Genomic DNA, 15,945 nt, shown 5'->3' with positions numbered 1-15,945 from the left:
ATCCCAATTTCCTTTGTGGTTGTCGGGACTGAATGAACTCCAGCAGGCCTGCACATGAATTATATCTTCCTAGTCTGGCCCACCAAGATTGTCAAAGATAGGAAGAAAAAAAGGAAGATGGTGGCGACCTGCGTTGGAACTGTGGACAGGTGAGTATAGAGGGGTTAAGTTCCACCTAAATTGTTTGTATTGCCAACGCTATCTTTAACTCTGTCACGTTTGGATTTGTGTCCTTGCTAGTCAGATTTACCATTTTTGTTTGTCTTGGTGATCATTGTGATCAAGAAGGTTTTACCCTTCCCTACTCTAAAACTGGCCATATAGTTACTTCATATGCTATAGCGTGTGTATATAGGGCCATTTGAAAGAACCTGTAATGAGATGGCCCTGTTTCGTGATTCAAATAACGTTCTTCAGTATCAATGTTCATGGCCCAAATCTGGACATTCAAACTTCCTTTCAAAAACATGCTGTCATTTACAAAGTATGTGGTGGATCTGGACACATGGCCACCGGCTCAACTGACTGAACAATCAGCAATGACAAAATGCATTGTTATTTTCATTGCTGGCATGATCATGTTTTGCTGTAATTATAGGCTACTTACACACATCTCCCAATAATCGCCTCAGGGCTGATATCGGATGAGAATCTGGTGTGTGTACAGTGCTCGTTGTTCTGTTGTCCGACGGATCCAGGGACAACAACTGAGGAGCTAGGAGTATGTACAGAGCTCCTTCATGCATCGGTGCAGTCTTTTGTCGTTGGAAAGGATTGTGAAGGATCCTTTTCAACGTCAATTATTGCACGTATGTACGCAGCCCTAAAGCAGAGGTACCAGTATCAGTGGAAGTAAACAATGCCCCTTGCTTGGTGGCCAGTGGGAGCAAAAAAAATAATTATGCTTTGTTCATTAGGGAAAGGAAAAGGGACATCACTGTTGGTGTCATTGGGGTGAATAGTGTTCTAATACTGGTGTAGGTGGGAGTAATATTTCCACATTGTTGATATCAGTAGGAAGAATAATGTATCAACTGATCCATAACGCATGTATGGTAGGAAAAAGTTTCCTATTGTTGGTGTTACTGGGAAAAATAGTACCCCATCATGGGTGTCATTGAAGGATTAGTGCCCAAATATTGGTATCAGTAATCAGTAGTATCAGTATTGGTAACAGTGGCCCGTTGTTGGTGTCAGTGAGAGGATTAGTGCTCAATCAGTGTCAGTGGAGGAAATAGTACCTTGGTGGAAGAACAGTACCCTAAGGGGCAATTAAATGCAAAAGAAGGGCTGCATCTGGGTCCCAATTTGGGGCCACTGTCCTAGACAGTAGTGAGTACAAAAATGCTAAAATGCCTTTCATAGCACATCAGAGCATTGTTACCCTTTCATAGGACATGCATTTGCAACATGGCAGTATAACCAGATAAGTTAGTTTAAATGGAAGCATAGGGATAAGCAAAATGGACAATGTTAACCTTGTTGTATTAAACGGAAACAAAGACCACTAAAGGTTTTGTAATCTGCAGGATTTTAAAGGCAAATATCTCAAATGCAAAAAAATAACAAACAACTTATTTATCTTTAATATAAAACAACTTTTAATTGCAAGATTTTTTTCCTAAAAACTAATAACATTAGTTTAAACACATTTATCAATACATCAAAACACATTAAAATATTTTTGATCCACCTAGAAAGGTTGCTCCATTTTTAAATTCTTCACATTGCATTTAAGCATAGTTCATGTTTCTGTAGGTAAACACCAACTTCTAATTTCACTCAGCGCATTTCGGGGATATACTTTCGCTTTATCAAGAGTTTTAGGTGGTGAAAAGAACCAAGTACTACAATAGAGAATATAACAATCATTTGAATTTTAAGTAGTAAAAATCATTATAGAAATTTAAAAAACGTGTTAATACATACTGTTTTGCTTGGAAATAATCCCACAGCCAAGGATTAAATAGTTCAGAATAGGGCATGGGAGATTCAAGGGCAAATTATGAAGTTGTTAAAATTCCCATAATATATATTTAGTATTGGTATGCTTTAAAAGCTTTAAGTAAATTACCTTAATGTCCAATATTGTACTCATTTGTGCTTTTTTGTATGTTTTTTTCCAACAGTAAAAGGTAGAACTGCCCAGCTAGCCAAAGTCAAGTGGGTTGTCAGTATTGTGTTTTATGTTCTGCAGGTAAGTAAATGCTGCATTTTTTTTATTCTTAAAAACAATGTTTTTATTCTCTGGTGACAAGTTAGATACTAATGAGGCCTTAAACAATTGTTTTGAAACAAATTGGAGATGAGAGTGAATACAAAACACCCTATACAGCTGAGTATGTTCATTAAAATTATAAAATCCGGGCCCTGGTACAAAGAAGGTGTGTGGGTCCCTATACAAAATTCTACACACATGTATGTGTGTATATTATTATTTATTTCAATACAATCATATATTACATTGATACATTTAGATAAGTATGTATAGGTATAAATGTAAGAAATAAAGTCTGCTAACCGTCAAGCCGTTTATAGTCTCGAATCTCTCGATAACGTAGACAAAAAGGCACGCAATGTCAGTGTATCCTACAATTTCAGCATTTACAGGGAACTTTACCTGTGGAATTATTTCTTCTTTCGCTGTCCTGTAAAGTCTTTGTTGCAGTCCATGATGAATCAGTTTGGCTCGTGTCCAAATATCTTCTTCCTCCCGGAGTTCGGCGGGAAAGCAAGGAGGAGTAATCCAAGCAATAAGTTTGACGCTAGGAATGAACATGTGAAAACACTCATTGATAGTCGCTTTCACAAGTTTTTATTTGTTCAGTCCTAAATGAACCGTATGTCATTCAAAAGTATTTTGTCATTGTCATGGCCTTCTATTGCTTTGCAATCTTGTAGGTGAAAGTTCCCACAATATAATAAAAATTAAATGAATTAAATAAATAAATGTTCAAATTATATTAGAAATTATGGAACGCCTTGGGCTTCATAGGCCCCTAAGCGATGTACCTACTGCACCCCCTCTACTCAGGCCTGCGCACATGTAGACTAGATAGGAAAGACGGGGCAGCACTCTGAGCCACTACGACTTCTTCCATAGTCCTTTGGCTTTATATAAATACAGTTTATTATCAATAATATTATTATTATTAATAATAATAATAATTATTATAGTCCTGTCAAACCATGAACATGCCAATAGAAAGGGAGAACATAGGGATGACCCAGTCAATGTTCTGCTTCATCATCCAGCCTACAAGCTTGGGGAGGGAGAGTTGGCAGAAGAAGCAAACATTTATCAGCCACAAATTCCTTTATTTATCAGAATAATGTGTTCCATTGCCATGATTTTTGTGGAGGAGGGAAGAAGCTAGAAGGTGTGGGGTTGTTCACATGGAGGTTGTTTGCAGCCGTCCATACAAGTGACAACTTTGGACAATTTCAACCACTTTTCTTCCACTGGAAATCACGCATAATATAGCAAGTACTAACCAGAAACAGAGTAATCTAGCATCTGTGAGTTCACTTGAACACCAGAATACTGCAAAATAAGAACTGGCAATACAGGTAGTCCCCGGGTTACATATGAGATAGGGACTGCAGGTTTGTTCTTAAGTTGAATTTGTATGTAAATCAGAACAGGTACATTATTCTAATAACAGCAAATAGGACAGATGTTTGTCTCAACATATTATTAGGCAGTATGGTTTCAGTTACTGTATAAATCCTCACTGTGAGTAAAATAAAGCAAAAAAAAATATTTATGGAGCCTAGACATTCATTAACTACTGGAGCAAGCTGTGCTTTGATATGCAAAAAGAAACAGTCATGCAAACTGCCACCCTCCCCCTTCAAGCCTCCGTCCTGCACAGGAGCGAGCAGGGAAGCCCTCTTCGTAACTAGGAGGCGTCCGTATGTCAGATGTCCTTAACCCAGGGACTACCTGTACAGTGTTTCTCAACCAGGTTTACACTGAACTTTAGGGTTCCTCCACAGTTTGCCAGGAGTTCCTTAGCAATTAGTAGAGGTTTCCTGGGGATCTGAAAATAATTTTAAGGGTTCCCCCATGTTAAAAAAGGTTGATATAGATTGAGAACTTTAATGCAGTTTATTATAGTATATCAAAACCTAGATCTTAATATGTAATATATTGCAGTCTGCCATTATACATTGCTGCATTGTTATATTTTTTTCCAGGTTTTTTTCCCTTTTTTATCCTGCCAATCCTGATAACACATTTTCAGTTTTTGGGTAGCTACTCTCAATTGTTCACTGTATCTGATGACAACCATGGAGGAAGCCATGGTTGTCATCAGGTTGGATATGTGTGTGTCCCACTCCAATTTTTTTTACATTACTGTGGAGATTAATCATTTTCTGAAGAAAAATAAGATTGTTTATTCTTTCAGTCCTGCTAACAGGAATTGACAAGCATTGTCAATGTTACCAGATATAAGTCATGATGGCTCAATGGTTAGCTCTCTGGTCTTTGCAGCGCTCGGTCCCAGTTTCAAATTCTAGCCAGGACACTATCTGCATAGAGTTTGCAGGGTCTCCCCATGTTTGCGTAAGTTGCCTCTAGGTACTTCGGTTTCCTCGCACATTCTAAAAACATGCAGTTAGGTTATTTGGCTTCGCCCTAAAAATTGACTTTAGACTATATTAATGACATATGACTATGGTAGGGACATTAGATCGTGAGCTACTCTGAGGTACAGCCAAGTAACATGACAATGGACTTTGTCCAGATATGTCGGCACTATATAACGACGTTATAATAATAATTATAGGTCTGAAAAAATGCTCCACCTTTATGAAGACACATCCATGGACGACGTCGGATGAGTCCTTTACACACGTCAGATTCTTATCCGATTCTAGCCCTGAAGCGATAATCGGAAGAGAATCATCTGACATGTGTACGTAGTCTTAGGTCAGGAGAAAGGGATAAAAGGCCTACAGTTTATGTGCACTCCTTAACTCCACTACTATCTAAAATAAATCTTACTTGCAAAGGAAAACCTAGATACTTACCTCTATATCTAAGTTCTTCTTTGGAGATGCAGCTTTATTTTCTATCATTTTATTACATTTATTAAAATTTTACTAATATTGAAACATTTTAATTTTTTTAGCAACAGTCACAGCAACCCACATTTGCCAAATATTTACGTACAATCTTTTCTTTTTCTTGGTATGCTTGATTGGTCAGAGCCCTTTTCTTTTTTTCCTGTGTACTTGTTACATAGTCACCTGCAGCCCCTATTTATTGCACAGCTTTGCATAATATACGACCATGTTAAAAAGTAAAGATGACAATAATGCTACCAACACAAATATTTCCTAGAGCACTATGTTATTAAAAGCGACTTCACAGAACCAAATATCTTGAATTCATACTGGAAATTTTACAATCACACAAGGAGCCCTAAGCCTGAATTAGCTCTGACTATAGCACCTGAATCTTGCACGGAGCTTCTTTACTTACTGGGAAGGAAACATGAAAACGGGTTGCTTAGCTCTTGGGTTGCTTTGAGCAGCTTGTGCACATCATGTTTGATACATATGTTCTAGCTGTAACTGTAAAGGTAGATATCTGAAAGGATTTGCCAGTCTGTGGAGGTAATACTCGAGGGGAAAACCCTGTGATCACACCGCTGCTAATGAACTTTACAGAGAAATAAACAGCAGGGATCATCAGACTGCTAGAATTTTACACTGGCATTGAGTTCAGCAGAATCCAGCATTTATCACGCTTTATCCATTAAAGTGATGAAAACTTTTTACTGAAAAACAATTTGTACATTTTACTAATTCAAACTTAAAAACCTTTGTCGGTGATCGTGTCAAACAGTTCCTTTCTAAAAAGCCGACCTTGTATAAAAAAAATGCTGTTTAAAATGAATACTTCACTTTTTCAATTCAGCATTTTAGGTGTAAAAATGGGTAAAAATATTAGTCATATGATTTTCTGGACTTAAAATATTACCATACCCCCTAAAGCAGGCCTTGGCCTCATGGACCACTAAATTCATAATTTTAAATCCTGCGGACCATTAATATGATTTTTTGTAAAAAAATAAATACATTTAATAAAACAATGATCTTCCTAATGATGTCTGACAAGGACTGTGGAGGCTCTGATGGATTGATCATCTCAGGGTTAAGTGAAGTTTTAATATTGTTACTATTATCATTAGTTGCATTATCTTTGGTATTGCTAAAGAAATGCAAATTATTTGTTTGCTTTTTGTCACTCATTATGGGTTTATTCCATTCCAATCTAAAGGTGCGTACACACTTCCGATTTTTATCGTTCCAATCGAACGACGAACGATCGATTGGGCAAAAAATCATTCGTAAAAAAGTAACCAACGACGCCGACGAACGAGGAAAGTCGCTGGAAACGAACGACCAGACCGGCGGATCGGATTGGACGACGATCGTTGAACATCGTTCGTGTGTACGGTTGTTCGTTGATCGTCCATGTTCAGAGCATGCGTGATGAACGAACGTCCGTTCACTTTCCTGTCGTGCACATAGTTCCTCTATCGCTTAAACGATCGTATCTATTGTGTGTACAATATCTACGAACGATCGTGTCGTTACCTCTATGTGCAGTATCGGTGCTATACGATCGTTCATATATATCGTGCAGGAACGTTCGTCGTTCGTTTTCCGACGATAATAATTGGAAGTGTGTACGTAGCTTAAGACCAGACAAGAAATGATAGTTATCAAAGTCAAACTATTTGATGCCAATAAATATAACAGTTAAAGAAAATACACAGTTAAGGTCATACTTACCCAAAAGAGCATCTGGGAAATAAACAAATAAAATAAAACAATCGGATGAGAATCAGTATTCGCGGAGCTGGGTGACTTTTGCAATGGTGGAAACAATACTGAAGCGTACGGCTCAGCATTGGTTGCCTTCTACAACTTAAGACTACAATGACATCAAACTGCTCCTCTCTTGTTTTCCTGTCTCTAGTACAGTTCGTGAATTTAGTGCAATATAAAGGTGAAAATTGTCATTCAGAATATAGGAATTTATCAGAATATTATTTTTGTTTTAATATTAATGAAACAAAAAAAGTCAAGTTTTTTGGTGGACCATCCACGGACCACTGGTTGCTGACCACTGCCCTAAAGTAGGGGTGGACAATTTTTTTGGCTTAGGCCACAATGAGTTTTAAAACTGACAGACAAACTGGGCCAGTATCAGATGGATGGAGAGTGTTTGTATGAACTGATATAAACTACATGTAAAAGCCATTACCTAAAAGTAAAAGAAAACTTACATTCAATTTCAGGGGGAACAGTGATGTTGGTCACCCCTTTTTTGCCAGTGGACAATTTTTGTATCAATATTTGACGGGCCAGGTTAAAAAGCTGAAGGGGCTGTATATGGCCCGCTGGCTGTACTTTGCCCATGTCTTCCCTAAAGCGTACTGCAGTAATAAAGCGTAACTACAGTTCCACTTTTACAAATGCTTCATCTGGCAGGTCAGGGCGTCCGTAAAGGGCGATATCCCTTCTGCTATAATGCGTCTTACCCGCCTAATTGCGTTTGGTTTCTAGCAACAAAGCTAAGTTGCGCATGCACAGCATCAGCTTTGGTTGCCAGTGAAATAATTGCGCAATCCCAGCTTTCTTTGCATGATCCGGGGATTAACATCATTGCGGCATGGTCAATCAAGATGGCTGAAGATTGCCTTTGGCTACGTATACACCTGCAGTAATTATCGTTGGAAATGAACGACTAATGATAGATCTTCCAATTATTGTTAACAAAAAAAAGTGAACAATAACAGGCCAACGACGACGATGAACAAGGAATGTTGCTGGAAATGAACGACCGCCCCGGCAGATCTGATTGGGCGCCAACAATGATAAATGTCGCAACGATTGTTCGCTGTCTTTTGTGTGTATGGTCCTTTAATGATCGTGGATTGTTCCGCGGTACACTTTTACTGGTACACATCCTTTCCTGCATCGTTCAAACGATTGTATCTATGTATTGTGTGTGTACAATATTGGTGGATTATATTTGAATTGTTATTGTATTGTTACAGCATGTACAGGAGTGTGCACTATACGATGTTTCAAAATAATTGTGAGTAATCGTTAATCCGTCATTATTCGTTCGTTTTCTAACGATAATTATTGCACGTGTGTATTTAGCCTTTAGGAAGAGGAATAAAAGGAAGAGGGCAACGCGCTGCAATTACTGCTGTTCACTCCTATAGATAAAAGCGAAGTTAGGTGCCACTCGCTCATGCTCATCTCTCCTTCTGTAGATGGCTGGCTCCTACAAATAAATAGATAGTTGACTTTAGATTCCAACTTTCCTGTCTATCTCAGCAAAAAATGCACTCACACACCATATGCTGTTTAAAAAAAAATGGATATTCACATTATTATTCACCATGCTAAATTTGCTTTTTTTTAATATTCTGACTTTGAAGATTTTCCTAATAGCATCCATCTGTGCATTAGCCAGTGTCCCCAGTGCTGAGAATATAAGGTGCTCATTGCCCATCTAGACTCTGCATAATGTCTTTCTGAGTTTATTAAACAGCACAGGATACAACTTTTACACATTTACACTTACAAATGTATCTTTCAAAGAGTAATTATCTGCTGGCAAGACAAAAGGACCAGCACCCGCCCATGGTGGATGGGTGTGAAAGCTAAAATCCAACTGAAGCCGTTTGTTTAATGATTATCTGATATGCCGAATGGCTACTGAGGTGCTGATTTGGTTAGCAACATAGCAAGTCTGTTGTTTCAGTCAGCCTGAGGTGACCCTAGATGAGGATTAAGTGAAAACAGCAAAACAGAATCAGGGAGACAATTTTCATCAGGAAGCAGTCTGAGCAAATATGGCTGTCCTCCTATTTAAACTCCAGTTATTTAAAAAAAATAACCCAACAGAATGGTATAATAATTGAAAACACATGCTTTATATTTTTATTACACAATATTTATATAGCGCAAACATAATATGCAGCGCTGTACAAAGTCCATAGTCATGTCACTAGCTGTCCCTCAAAGAGGCTTACAATCTTACGTCCCCACCATAGTCATTTGTCATTAATAAAGGCTGAGGTCAGTTTTTTTAGGGGGAAGCCCATTAACCTAACTGCATGTTTTTGGAATGTGGAAGGAGTACCCAGAGGAAACCCATGCAAACTCCATGCAGATAATGTCCTGGCCTGAATTTGAACCTGGGACCCAGCGCTGCAAAGGTCAGAGTGCTAACCATGATTATATATGTACTCAATTGTGCACATAGAGTGTGAAAGCAAAGGTAGACAATGATTGCACCTCACAATCGCTGATGATGGAGTAGGAGGGATAACATTCATGGTTAACTTTAAATAGATGAGCTATATTATGGTTATGAAATATTTTTAAGTTTTGCATAGAATAGGTAAGAATAAAATATTTTTGTAATCTAAGTGAAACTTTTAGTTTCAAAAAAAAAAATCACTTATCTGTACCTGTGAAAAGCCTTTGATCAATCCACACATCGATCCTAGCCCCTGCCCTGTTTCAACTTTCCTCGTCTTTCCAGGGCTCTCCGTTCCATCCAGCGGCACAATCTAATGTTCATCATATGTCATTAATACAGTCTTAAGGACAATTTTTGGGGGAAACCAATTAACCTAACTGCATGTTTTTGGAATGTGGGAGGAAACCAGAGTACCCGGAGGAAACCCATGCAAACATGTGGAGAACCTGGAAACCCCATGCAGATAGTGTCCTGGCTAAGATTTGAACCTTGGACAGTCTCCTGAGTTTTTTCTCAATTTTTAGTCCGCTGACAACTCTCAATATGAATCTCTCCACAGCAATGGTGGGTGTCCCAGAGAAAAAAAAATTTGACCCCTTATAGTTTGTACAAAACCAGTTTGTTGCTATATTGATAACACAAATTTAGGTCTTGGAATATTTGGTAATATATTATTTGCTCTGTCTCTTCTTTTATATTTTGCTGTCTCTTCTTTTATATTTTACAAAAGATTTTATAATGTTTGCATATTACAAAGTAATCAATTTTTTAATGTTTTCTGTAAAATGTAAAAGAAGATATAGCAATGTAAATTGATATAAAATATTACAAATACCTAAAAATGTGTGAATCCGCTTTTACTCCTTTTGTTTATACATTTCATTAATTTATACATTTTCTAATTGAATACAATCTAAATAATGTCTTAATATTGGGTAAAAGTTGGGTGAAAACATTTTTAAAAACACCACTAAAATGAAATGTGTGATTTGGGTATTGAAAATATAGATTTAATAAACATGTCTGTCATTTGCAACCTCTATTTAATGGCGCTATACAAATACTGTTTTTAATTATTATTATTAATAATAATAATAATAATAATAATAATAAATGACCCATACAGACTCCTTACCAGGAGAGAGATAGAGGAGAAAGGGACCTTCATTGTAACTGTGGGAAACATTTTGATTTCTAAAATAAAAATCAAAGGTTTCGTACGTTTGTGAATATAAAATCGTGTCTTCAAAAGTTGGTTTCATTGTTCCTGGATTTAATATTTAATTTGGATGTGCATGCAAATTATGTCTGCAACCAACAGAATTAAATTTATAACCTCTCCCCAACTGAAACATAATTTATAAATTTTAATTTTAATATCCTTTAACTAAATTTATTCTGGGAGATGATGTTTTCCACTTTTCTAAGTAGTTTCCTTGGTTTCAATACAAGATTTCTATTCGAAATCACTTACACCAAATGTGTGGTCTGATCAACAAATGATTGTTTTCATTACTGATTGGCCCATGTGACCAGACAGATATTTTGTTCCTTCTGCTGTTATTTGAGTTAAGAATCTTTGACCAAATCAGTGTTTGGTTATTTATTACTTATTATGCCTGTAGGGGTATATTGCACATCTTTTACCCCTTTGTATTGTTCTCCTTTTGCATGTCTAGTGCATTCCAGTAAATTCAGAGACTTTAAAGGACAATAAGAAACAGTTACTGTTTGCTGTTGACCCATGTGACAGTATGCTAAAACCAGTCACGCTTTCTCTCCTTTGGGTATCGTATAATAGGCAAAGTAAATATTTGCCTTTGATGTGTGTGCTCCTCCAATATCTAAGCATACGTCTGAAATACAATAACCCAGCCTTGTTCAGGGCTGTCTAGGTAAAAATGTATTGCCAGCTTTATCTTTACATCAATTGTTCTGCTTTTCAGATATATATTCTTCCCGCAATCAGGATTCAATGTGCCATATAACATACAGGTTCATTCTGACAGGTTTTAGGCCCCAATACTCATTTGCTAATTATTAGTTCCTGATTTTATTAGGAAGAGGTCTGACATGCAAGACAATCCAAACATTTTGAAGTAGGGAAGAATTCCTAAAACAAGAATATTACAAACTCCTAGATGGTTTATTGTCAACTTGTTACCTGCTACAAATCTGAGCAATTCCATAGAAACATATATTAAAAAAGAATACAATGTTGCCTTTAAAGAAACCTGCATAGCGAATAGGTGAATCCAAAGATAGTGGGGTGGAGTACGCATGGGTGGGGTATGTCTTGGTGGGGGGCGAGGATGAGTGGGGTATGTATAAGTGGGGGGTGAGGATGGGTAAGGTATATATGAGTGGGGAATGTATTGGTGGGGGGCGAGGATGAGTGATCTATGTATAAATGGGGTATGTATTGGTGGGGGTGAGAATGGGTGGGGTATGTATTGGTGGGGGGTGAGAATGGGTGGGGTATGTATTGGTGGGGGGTGAGAATGGGTGGGGTATGTATTGGTGGGGGGCGAGGAGGAGTGGGGTATGTATTGGTAGGGGGTGAGGATGGATGGGGAATGTATGTGGGGTGTGAGAATGGGTGGGCTATGCATTAGTAGTAGAGGGTTGAGGATTGATGGGGTATGTATTGGTGGGAGCAAGGATGGGTTGGGTATGTATGAGTGGGGTTTATATTTGTAGGGGGTGAGGAAGAGTGAGGTATGTATTGGTGGAGGGCAAGGATGGGGGGGTATGTATTGGTATTGGGCGAGGAAGAGTGGGGTAGTATGGATGGGGAGTGTATGTGGGGGATGAGGATGTATGGGTTATGTATGAGTGGGGGCAAGGTGGGATGGGATATGTATGGGTGGGGTATAGATTGATGGGGTGAAGATAGGTGGGGTATGTCAGAGTGGGGTACCTTTTGGTAGGGGGCAAGGAAGAGTGGGGTATGTATGAGTAGGGTATGTATTGGCGGAGGGCGAGGATGGGTGAGGTATGTATTGGTAGGGGGAGAGGGAGAGTAGGGTATGTATTGGTGGGGGGTGAGGATGCATGAGGTATGTATGTGGGGCGTGGGGATGGGTGGGTTATGTACGGGTGGGCTATGTATTGGTGAGGGGTGAGGATTGATGATGTATGTATGAGTTGGGGATGGGTGGGGTATGTATTGGTGGGGGCAATGATGGATGGGGTATGTATGGGTGGGGTTATGTATTATTGGGGGGTGAGGATGGGTGGGGTATGTATTGGTGGGGGGTTGAGGATTGATGGGGTATGTATTGGTGGGGGCGAGGATGGGTGGGGTATGTCAGAGTGGGGTATGTATTGGTGGGGGGTGAGAATGAGTGGGGTATTGGGGGGCGAGGATGGGTGGGGTATGTATTTGTAGGGTGCGAGGAAGAGTGGGGTATGTATGTGTGGGGTATGTATTGGTAGGGGGTGAGGATGAATGGAGAATGTATGTGGGGTGTGAGAATCGGTGGGGTATGTATTATTAGTAGGGGGGTGTGGATTGATGGGGTATGTATTAGTGGGGGGCGAGTATGAGTGGGGTATGCATTGGTAGGGAGTGAAAAAGATTGAGGTATGTATTGGTGGAGGGCAAGGATGGGGGGGTATGTATTGGTAGGGGGCGAGGAAGAGTGGGGTATGTATTGGTGGGGGGTAAGATTGGATGGAGTATGTATGTGGGCGTGAGGATGGGTGGATTTTTGTAAGGGTGGGGTATGTATTGGTGGGGGGTGAGGATTAATGGGGTATGTATTGGTGGGGACGAAGATAGGTGGGGTACCTTTTGGTAGGGGGCTATGAAGAGTTTGGTATGTATTGGTGGGGGGCGAGGATGGGTGGGGTATGTATTGGTAGGGGGTTATGTATGAGTGGAGTATGTATTGGTGGGGGGTGAGGATTGATGATGTATTTATGAGTTGGGGATGGGTGGGGTATGTATTGGTGGGGGCAAAGATGGGTGGGGTATGTATTATTGAGGGGTGAGGATGGGTGGGGTATGAATGAGTGGGGAGAAGGATGGATTGGGGGAATGTATGGGTGGGGGGAAAGGATGGGTGGGGTATGTATTGGTGGGGGGCGAGGCTAGGTGGGGTATGTATTGGTGGGAGGCGAGGATGGATGGGGTATATATGAGGGGGGAGGGGTCGGGAGGGTTATGTATGATTGGGGCATGTATTGGTGGGGGGTGAGGATTGATGGACTATGTATGAGTGGGTTATGTATCAGTGGCGGGTGAGGATTGATTGGGTATCTATGAGTGTGGTGTGAAGATGGGTGGGGTATGTATTGGTGGGGGTGACGATGGATGGGGTATGTATGTGGGGGATGAGGATGGGTGGGTTATGTATAAGTTGGGCATTTATTGGTGGGGGGTGAGAATTGATGGGGTATGTATCGGTGGCGGGTGAGGATTGATGGGGTATGTATGAGTGTGGGGTGAAGATGGGTGGGGTATGTATTGGTGGGGCTGAGGATGGGTTGGTTATGTATTGGTGGGGGCGAGGATGGATGGGGTATGTATGTGGGGGGTGAGGATGGGTTGTTTATGTATAAGTGGGGCATGTATCAGTGGGGGCGAGGATGGATGGGATATATATGAGTGGGGTATGTAATATTGAGGGGTCAGGATGGGTTAGGTATGTATGAGTGGGCTATGTATTGGTGGGGGGCGAGGATGGGTGGTGTAGGTATTGGTAGGGGGTTATGTATGAGTGGAGTATGTATTGGTGGGGGGTGAGGATTGATGATGTATGTATCGGTGGCGGGTGAGGATTGATGGGGTATGTATGAGTGTGGGGTGAAGATGGGTGGGGTATGTATTGGTGGGGCTGAGGATGGGTGGGGTATGTATGTGGGGGGTGAGGATGGGTAGTTTATGTATAAGTGAGGCATGTATCAGTTGGGGCGAGGATGGATGGGGTATATATGAGTGTGGTATGTAATATTGAGGGGTCAGGATGGGTTAGGTATGTATGAGTGGGGTATGTATTGGTGGGGGGCGAGGATGGGTGGTGTATGTATTGGTGGGGGCAAGAATGGCTGAGGTATGTATTGGTAGGGGGCGAGGAAGAGTATGGTTATGTATTTATGGGGTATGAATCCACAAATCTGGAAAGAATCTGGTCCAGGTCTAGATCTAGGCTTGATGAATCACCCAGATTCTCCTTTGATAGCCTATTTTCTCCAGCTTTAATCAGTCAGGCCCATTCTGTGATGGAGAAACAATTGCTAGCACTGAAACACATGAGGCCTGATTTATTAAAGCTCTCCCAAGACTAGGGAGGATACAATTTCATTGGTGAAGCTGGGTGACACAGCAAACCTGGAATGATTCTGGTCCAGGACTTAAAACAATTGCTAACAAATAGCAAATGGCTTTTAAGAAATCCACTCCAGGTTTGCAGGCATTGTATACGCTCCACTCTTGGAGAGCTTTAAAACTTCAGGCCCATGGACCTCGAAGAATATCAGATTAATTTGTATTCAGTCATACTTCATGCTTTAAATTGTTTGCAGAGAAGATTGAGGGAAAAAAGCACATAAAACCTGTTTTGTCTTACATAAAATGTTATGTCACCATGTTCATGTAATATAATAAAATGTATGCTGATGAATGGAGGCCCTAAATGTTTATATACTGATTTCCACACATAATGAATGCAGTGGGTTAGTTTACTAAAGAATGTTTACTGTCAAAGGTATTTTTTTTCCTCCATGGTTACAGTCAGCCCAGGTTCCTTGCAGGCCGACACACCTAGAGTGCATTTTAGAAGATTGGGTATGATAGTAGCTTCCCCTCTGCTGCACACAACTCATGCCCAGGCAGCTGCCCCTCCCTAATGTTAAAGAATTCAAGCATAAAAGGCATTGAGGCGGGTGAAATTTTTGCCCTTGGCAATATCTGACTTACAAAACAGCATTTCGGAGGATAATTCTTCTTGCTGTTGGTGGCCTGGGTATATCACAAGCTGAGGCTTCATCTCCGTACATTTCTTGCACACCTGCTTTCTGCTCCCAGCCCCCTTTTTTTATTGGATAGGACAAATAATCCACAATGCAAAAAATATTACATTACACAAAAAGCTGCTAATAATAATCACAAATAAATGTGCCTATACCTGTCCCAAAGCTGAAATGTTGGTTATGTAACCTTCCTCTACAGCCTTTTGCATGGCAGGTTTTCATGGTGAACTCCAGCCAGATGTAAAAGGGACAAGAAATGCAGCTGTGTATTCATCAGTACATCAATATATAAACATTTGAGCAGTTTCTGAATTTGATTTGGTATCAGCCCCTTGCTATATTCAGTATAGTTCAGACTAGGGGGAGGGCAGAAGGGGAGAGCAAAGGGAGATGTGAGCTCATCTGAATTTGACCTGTTGCCTGTGCTGTGTGGCAGAGCTATGTCCATACTATTATTATTATTACTATTATTAATAAACAGGATTTATATAGTGCCAACATATTACCCAGCACTGTAATATAGGGTTGCAAATAAACAGATACAAATAGTGAAATAGGAGGAGGAGAGGAGCCTGCCCTGAAGAGCCAATTTTCTCTTTAAATTTCCTCTAGAAAACTTTTTACAAGCAGTTTTCACCTGTAGTAATTCGCTTCTACCTCTAGAT

General features: G+C 40.0%; 2 protein-coding genes across 3 annotated transcripts in view; one reads left to right on the top strand and one right to left on the bottom strand.

Moving 5' to 3' along the window:
• The window catches only part of HMGN1 (high mobility group nucleosome binding domain 1), a 49,990-nt gene that overhangs the window by 13,753 nt on the left and 20,292 nt on the right, over nucleotides 1-15,945 (bottom strand). The window lies entirely within an intron of this gene.
• The window catches only part of GET1 (guided entry of tail-anchored proteins factor 1), a 33,018-nt gene that overhangs the window by 7,202 nt on the left and 9,871 nt on the right, over nucleotides 1-15,945 (top strand). Inside the window, exon 3 of the mRNA XM_072398312.1 lies at nucleotides 2,130-2,197. Coding sequence (XP_072254413.1) covers nucleotides 2,130-2,197 — 68 coding nt within the window. The remainder of the gene's footprint in view (nucleotides 1-2,129; nucleotides 2,198-15,945) is intronic.

This window comes from Pyxicephalus adspersus, chromosome 1 (genome assembly GCF_032062135.1).
Source record: "Pyxicephalus adspersus chromosome 1, UCB_Pads_2.0, whole genome shotgun sequence".
NCBI lineage: Eukaryota > Metazoa > Chordata > Amphibia > Anura > Pyxicephalidae > Pyxicephalus > Pyxicephalus adspersus.
Note: the sequence above shows the minus strand (reverse complement) of the source record. Positions and strands in the feature narration are given on the sequence as shown.